This window comes from Eschscholzia californica, unplaced genomic scaffold, assembly GCF_041429995.1.
Source record: "Eschscholzia californica isolate CP2 unplaced genomic scaffold, dmEscCali1.0.p SCAF_2, whole genome shotgun sequence".
Lineage (NCBI taxonomy): Eukaryota > Viridiplantae > Streptophyta > Magnoliopsida > Ranunculales > Papaveraceae > Eschscholzia > Eschscholzia californica.
This window is the reverse complement of record NW_028238309.1, coordinates 15,345,435-15,353,575: the sequence shown is the minus strand read 5'-3', so window position 1 is coordinate 15,353,575 and position 8,141 is coordinate 15,345,435. Positions and strand designations below refer to the sequence as shown.

Below are 8,141 nucleotides of genomic sequence, written 5' to 3'. Positions count from 1 at the left end.
GGGGGAAACCCACCATTTTAGAGGTCCAATGAAATGAAACCATTGTCTCGGTTGCTATTAATTCCCACCAAATCTCCTCTCTCTTTTATACAAACTATCCATTTCCTTCCTACAATATTCTATCACTCATGGAGCCACAGCCATCATCCCCGCACCATGATCTCAACTTCAGAAAGGGTTCATACCCTCAATCAGAACGTTGCCCGATCAAATTGGTTAATCACCAAACTCACCAGAGAAGGAAAAATAACAGAAGCTCGTTACCTGTTTGATAAATTGCCTGATCGAGATGTTATTACATGGACTACAATCATTTCTGGATACATCAAATGTGGTTTAATCAAAGAAGCTAGACTTCTTTTTGATGAACTTGATTCAAAGAAAGATGTCATTACTTGGACTATAATGATTGGTGGGTATATTAGATCACGCCAGATTTTCGAAGCAGAGAATCTGTTCGATCAAATGCCACACAAAAATTTAGTTTCTTGGAACACTATGATTTCTGGGTATGCTCAAAATGGTATGATTGATTCTGCCTTGAACTTGTTTGATGAAATGCCTGAGAGAAATATTGTTTCGTGGAATATGATTATAACAGCTTTATCTCAATCTGGAAGGATAGATGAAGCTATGAAGCTTTTTGATCAAATGCCAGAAAGGAATGTGATTTCTTGGACAACAATTGTTGCGGGTTTATCTGTAAATAGAAGAATTGATGAAGCGAGAAATTTGTTCGATAAAATGCCTGAGAGAAATGTGGTTTCTTGGAACACCATGGTTACTGGTTATGCACAGAACTCATGGTTGAAAGAAGCATTTGAGATATTTAAAAGAATGCCCAAAAGAGATCTTCGGTCGTGGAATACTATGATCACTGGGTTCATACAAAATGGCGATTTAGACCGAGCAAGAAAATTGTTTGATGAAATGGAAGAAAGAAATGTAGTTACTTGGACAACGATGATCAATGGGTATGTTCAGAATGAACAGAGTGAAGAAGCTTTAAAGATTTTCTCGAGAATGCGTATCGAAGGAATTAGCCCTAATCAAGGAACTTTTGTGAGCATTCTTAGTGCTTGCAGCAATTTAGCAGGTCTAGGAGAGGGTAAACAAATTCATCAAATCATTAGTAAAACAAACTTTCAAAATGATGCATTTGTGGAATCAGCACTAATGAGCATGTACTCGAAATGCGGAGAATTAAGTATTTCTAGTGAGATGTTCAAAAGATCAAGACGATGTGATATAGTGACTTGGAATTGTATGATAGCTTCATATGCTCAACATGGATATGGTAAGGAAGCAATCAACTTATTGAAAGAAATGAGTGAATTAGGGTTCAAACCCAACGATGTTACTTACGTTGGGATTCTATCGGCTTGTAGTCATTCGGGTTTAGTGGACGAAGGTCTGAGATTCTTCGACAAATTACTAAAAGATCAGTCAGTTGAATTGAGAGAAGATCATTATACATGTTTGGTTGATCTTTGTGGAAGATGTGGGAAACTTGAGGAAGCATTCGAGTTCATAAAAGGACTTGGAAATAAGGCAACGAGTTGTGTTTGGAGTGCTCTTCTTGGTGGGTGTAGTTATCATGGGAATGTAAGAATAGGAAACTTAGTAGGAGAGAAGCTTCTAGAAGTCGATCCAGAGGCTGCCGGAACTTATACGTTGTTATCAAATATATATTCGAAAGGCGGAAGGTGGAGAGAGGCAGCAAAAGTGAGGTTGAAGATGAAGGAGAAAGGGTTAAAGAAACAACCTGGGTGCAGTTGGATAGAAGTTGATAATGGGTTTCATGTGTTCGTTGTTGGTGATAAATCTCATAGTGAAGCTAATTTTATTTACTCTATACTTGAAGATCTTCATTTCAAAATGAAGAAAGAAGGGTACTTTCCACACAAGTCACATAAAATGGAACAACAATAGTGTTTCAGCCAACTGCTGCATTGATGTAACAAAAAGGTACAAAGATAGAATCGGTACCCAGCTAAATGGAACAGTTAAAAGAAACAGTGACTCCACTAGTCCAACTTGAGTAACCACATTAGACTGAGCATGCCGAGATGGATAAAGGTGTAAGCGCGATGCTTGTCGATACTCATACTGAAGGAAGAAAAGGGCTTTGTAACATATACTGACCACTTGAGTAACCACATTCAAATGTCTCACTGGTTGACTTCTCTGTCACACGAGACTCGGTATCGCTTTTTCGGTGAGTTATTTAAGTCAATTTATGCAGCATCCTCGTTTAACACATATGGATACAGTGTCTGGAGTTTTACAATATTTGAAGGAACCTCGATCATATTATCCTCCTATTGGTTAGTGTATTTTGTATTTCTTCTATTCTGTTTTATTTCTTTTTGTACTCAAGGACATAAGTGTAAATTGTAATTACATCACTTCTCTGTAAATACAACAATACCCTATTCATTAGGGTATCTTGAGTCAGATCATTTACATGGTATCAAGAGCCAATCTCTAAAAACATTTCTCTTCTTGGATTTTTGTGCTTCTTTACTCTTCTTCCATTCATCTTCCATGGCCGGCTCTTCACCCACGATTGCTTCTTCTCTTCCCAATCCCTCGCAATCGAACTCCCCATTCCCTCCCCTCTCCAACATAGCAAATCTAGTTTCCATTCAGCTGGATAATAGCAACTACTAGTTCTTTAACACTTTCGTTCTTCATTGGCTTTGATTGGCTAGTTATCCCATTACTCGTCGTTCCACCACCGGCTACTCCACAATAGTTGGTGCGAGTCCATAGTCTTGTAAACGTAAGAAACAACACCGTTCACGATTCTCTGTTGTGGCCTAATATCGTGTTATTGGTTTTAACAGCTGAGCTCCAATGGTTGAATTCTCTTTTTCAGGACTTTCGGCTTTCAATCCCATAAACCTTTCAGGTTTTCTGCGACATAGAGCACCATGCATATTGATGCCAATCGGTTGCCTTTCAAATTAGTTAGATTATTGTTGTTTTTAGGATTATTCATTTCTTACATTTATAATTAGAATTACCATTTCTATTTCTTCAATTATGTAAATCTTTTCCCTCGTAAAACATCGTATCAATAAAGTTTACCTTTGATCCGCAATTAGTTGTACCGGAGTTCTTATTTTTACAAGTTTCTTCACTATCTTCATCTGATACTTAGTTTTTTCGTTCTTCCTTAGTTCTTCAATCAAGGTGAGGCGGAAAAATGCAACCAAGCAACAGGGACTCCTATAGAACTTTGGAGTAAACTGAGATTCATCAAGGTCCAAAGCGTGGGAAGGGCGCTCATAGAAAAAACTGGAGCGTCTGTAGAACTTCCCTAGGCTTTTACTTCCACTGTTTTGTCAGAGCACCGAAGGTTGGACCTGTGTTTAGGTATCTCTCATGCTTCCCTGGGGGGAATTTTAAATGCACTCACCATTGTTGTTAAAAACACTCGCATCAAAAGTATCTTTTGTTCGAATCAAGTGAGATGTGAGTGCATATAAAAGAAATGGCGCGTGCTAACCGCGAATTTCACTTCTGTTAGGAACCGAACTTGAGACCTCTAAGATTTAAGAGGACATGCACTGGCAACTGAACTATCAGTTGTTGGCAATCCTGTGATTTATGTTGAAACTGGGTTCAGGGTATAATTAGGAAGCCACATTAAGGGAAAACGTGATGCCAAGTCTTTCGCCCCATTCTTGTGCTACTTGTGTAGGAAATGGAACACTACTTTTATTTCCATGGAAAATTTTAACAGTTTCTGATAAAAGACTTATGTTACGTAGGAGTATAAACTTGTGACTTATTTATAGAATGACTTTTTCAGTCTATTTCAGAGTCATTCTACTACCCGAACAAGGCTATGCCACTTATAATATGTTACATATGTAAGGAATCCTGTTACGTGATAGTTGTTCGAGCATTTCTCTTACAACATTGACTACCTCTCTTAACTACAGCTTCAACCGTAGAGCTTCATTTTCTACTAACAAAATAACTAACCAATAACGTGAGTGACGTCAAAATAGTTGTCTTGGAGTTTATTAGATTTTCAAGAATTAACTGATAAAAATATGTACTATACAGATGGGAAATGCTAAATGTACTTGACAAAATGTCATTTGAACGGTCCCGATCAAAGTCAAACTTTGAAAAGCTTTGATCAATTTTTGTTTTTTAGTGAAAAATAGTCATTAAGTCACAAATTTTGTCAAGAATTTTGTACATGTAACACTCCCACAGATGCAATGTCAATTTTTTGGTGAAAAATCTGAGACTTTTGAGTATAAGTGACAGAAACTTTCCCCTTCAGGGTGGCGATAGAAGCTTATATTTAAACATCTTTCTCTCAATTTGCCAAAGGAAACGGAACGATATCTTCCTAATTCACATTGTTAGGTGGAGGGCAAAATTCATAATTCCATTAGAGGTGGGCAGGTGGCTAATTGAAGGCCAATTCAAGTCGAATAAAACCTTTTTTTTTGATGAAAAAGTCGAATAAAACCTAGTCTTTCTAGTTTACATTTCCATTAGAAAGTGACTAAGAATCCTCCAAGCTGGTAGTTCAAATATTTTACATCAATCACAAATCACTATTAGGATAAGGGTGCTTCTAAAGGCACCTAACCAAACAGCTGTTAGCATCCATCTCTGTTGGCACCACGCCCAACCGCTCTATTCTCTGTTGGCACCACTCAAGTATGTAGGCACCGGTCCATATCTGTTGACCCTAACCCCTCCATCCATCTCTCACAAAATCCATCCAAAATTGGGGATTTTAAACTTTCTCTCTCTAAGCTCTTACAAAACCGAGTTTAAACTTCATCAAATCGCTCATAATCTCACTAATCTCCCTCAATTTTTGCTGAGAATAAGTCATTCGACTCTCTAACTCTTAGAATCAATAATCATTTGGTGGAGACGAAGTTGAAATCAAGCTACAATTACTCCTTCAAGGTTGGTTCAAAAACCCTAACTTTTATAATTTTTTTGAATAAATTTGTTGTTTGATTGATTGGGGATGTTAATAGTGTGTTGTAACATGTTTAGAATGTTGTATTCTTCAATTTCGAACATATTTAGAGCATTTTTTGTGAATGTTTGATGCCCATGTGTACTGCCCTAGGTTTATGAACGTTCTGGAACGACTCGGACGGACTGGTCCAGTCCGTCCTTGTCTTCCTAGTCACGGATCAGCTAATCCGTGACTTAGTACAAAGAAACGGACTCCCTTTTGAGTCCGTGACGGACTGGGTAATCCGTTCCGGACTTAAAGGGTCCGGATTACCTGATCCGGGACCTTAGTTTTTTTTTTTTTTTTTTTTTTTTTTTTAATCTTTCATATTTTTCTTTCTTTATTTTTCTCATCATTTTTCCTTCATTATTTGAATGACCTTTTTTGTAGCGATACGTGCCTATTTTGAATGACCTTTTTTGTAGCGATACGTCTAATTTTTCCTTCATTAATTTAGAGTAGGAAAACATATTTTGATTATTTATTATTTGTGCATCACATACGCGTATTATTCAAAAGTTATTATGCCACCACGTAAGCAACGACGAACGCAAGGAGATGAGAACGAAACAGAGCCTCCTATTTCGACAGCAGAAACAGAAGTAGGGGGGTCATCTTCATTTTCAGACCCGTACTCTGGAGGTCCGATAGATCGTTCGCTTCTACCTTGTTTCAAGAATCATGTTGCTTATACGATTTGGAACAAACCGGTAAGCAAATATTATTTTCTAATTTTAGTAGTTATGATAAAATTTTGTTAATCATCAATCTAAAACAATATCTTTTTTATTTTCAGGAGAGGCCGGTGCTGAAGTTACACAACCATGCGTCTGCCGTAGTTGTGGGTACTGCTTTGAAGAAGACGAATGGGTGGGACCTCGAAACTGAGTGTCAAAGTGTTCGAGAGAGAGTCCGGAACACGGGATTGGCCCACATCGCCAAATATTCATACACCAAGCTAGATCGTGTTCTAATCTCGGCATTTACAGAGCGGTGGTACGAGGACACAAATACTTTCCACATGCCGTTCGGGGAGATGACGATCACGTTAGAGGATGTGTATCGCATATGTGGTCTTCCAATTGAAGGTAAACCTGTTGTTCTGTCTAAGACGGATGATGAAGATTTGAACGATGACGATGACGATGACGATGACGATGATACAAAAGATCCAGATGCATTACTAGTCTCTCGTTATTTACAATTAGATTACGAAGGTGTAAAACTGCACTTAGGTAAATCTAAGTCTGTGGAGCTCAAGTGGTTGAGGGAGCAATGCAGTGGGTCGAAAGAGGATGACCCCGAACATGTCAAAGATGCTGTTGCACGGGCATACCTCTTGCATCTTTTTGGTTGTACTCTTTTTGCTGATAAGAGTGCAACTAAGGTTCCTTTTCTCTATCTACGTTATCTGAAGAACTTAGATGATATTTCGAGTTACTCGTGGGGAACAGCGGCGCTTGCCTATCTTTATCGGCAGATTGGTTTTGCTTCGAGGGGAGGAAATCAATTGGCTGGTTATCTTACTTTATTTCAGGTAATTTCATATTTATTTTTGTCTCTCAATTATTTCTTTATTATTTTAGAGTAGCGAATAATAAATGTGTATTTAACATTCCATTTGTAGGCGTGGATCGATGAACACTTCAAACTTGGGGTGTCTGTTCCCAACCCAAAATATGATCCTACATCTAACGTGCCCCGGATGTATAAATGGGAGGAACACGTCTTGAAAGGCAACAAGGCATGTGCTCTAGGAAGCACTCGTGAGCAATTGGACGGTCTGACCGAGAGAGATGTATGTATTTTATTTATTAATTTTTCCTGTGTTCTATAATACCTGACGTATGCTATAGGAATCACTCGTTAAACGTCTGTATCATGTAGGTCATTTGGGACCCATATCGTCCCTTATCGTCTGATGATGCACTACCACTTCCTGAATACTCTTTTTACACTGGTTGCATCGCGGTTAACGATATTGCCGAGCCCTATCACCCTGATAGGGTGTTAAGGCAACTTGGGTTGGTTCAAGTCATCCCTAAAGAACCGATTCGACCAAAAAAGGTGTCGAAGGATGGAGATTCTAAAAACTTTGGTAATGTGGCTTCTTATTGGGGGCGTTGGGAAGATCACCTACTAAACATGAGTGATAGACCGAAGGAGGTATCTTTGGCTCCGTGGGAGGCAAGCGCTCAGTATAACCATTGGTTCAAGAGAGTATCTCACCCGTTTGTACAAAACCCAGCTTTGTACAAATCCAATAGACCAGAACAGTACATAGGTTCGGTATCGTACTACGTGAGTATTCGATTTATCATTCTTTTGTTTTGTTACTTTTGAATTTGTAGCTATAATTTGTTACCTAATTTGTTATTAATCCATTGTTGTTTTTTTAGAGAGATGGAATTGATCGTGCCATTGTAGCGATTCAAGCGTCTGACGTTTCGTTAGGGCTTGAAATCCTAACTAATGCGAGGGCTGAAATGCCGCTTCCCGAATGTCCTCATCAACCTCAATCAGAACCCGAACCAAGAAGATCGTCTAGAAAAGCTACGGTGAAGAAATCGAGGAAATCTCAAGTGTAGTCTCGTTATTTTGAATTGCTTTTTGTGAACGATGTGTATCGTACAATTTGATCTATGTTTGAACATCGTTACTCTTGTTTTAACAAGTTTTAACATCTACCGTACATTTTGATTGTTATTCTTGTTTTTTTAACAAGTTTTAATATCTACCTTAAGTACCATTGTTCGGAAAAAAAAAAAAAAAGTACGGATCACCTAATCCGTGCCTTCCATTCTCAGGTCGCGGATCTATGGATCCGTGACGACTTTACTCTAAACGGATCCATAGATCCGTTTCCTTCTAACATGAAAATAAGAGCCCCGGTTATAAGAAGTAACGGATCTATGGATCCGTGACGACTTTACTCTAAACGGATCCATAGATCCGTCCCTTTGTGAACCATAACGGATTCAGGGATCCGTGACCTGTATGAAATTCCTGTTTTCCTGTTTCTCTTCGATTATAAACCCAAAGAAAAAAGAAGTTAAGTAACGAAGACAATTAATCATCTAAATTTATTCAAATATAAAATCAAAAACTTTGTAACTCGGTCTTTCAGTACAAC

At 38.3% G+C, this 8,141-nt stretch overlaps 1 protein-coding gene across 1 annotated transcript; it reads left to right on the top strand.

Annotated features, from left to right (window-relative positions):
- On the top strand, positions 1–3,832 carry LOC147556477 (Pentatricopeptide repeat (PPR) superfamily protein). The gene is made up of 3 exons (XM_086664387.1): positions 1–1,957; positions 1,994–2,327; positions 3,186–3,832. The coding sequence occupies exon 1, from the start codon at positions 34–36 to the stop codon at positions 1,930–1,932; it is 1,899 nt and encodes a 632-aa protein (XP_086520513.1). The 5' UTR covers positions 1–33; the 3' UTR covers positions 1,933–1,957; positions 1,994–2,327; positions 3,186–3,832.
- Positions 3,833–8,141: the final 4,309 nt, after the last annotated feature.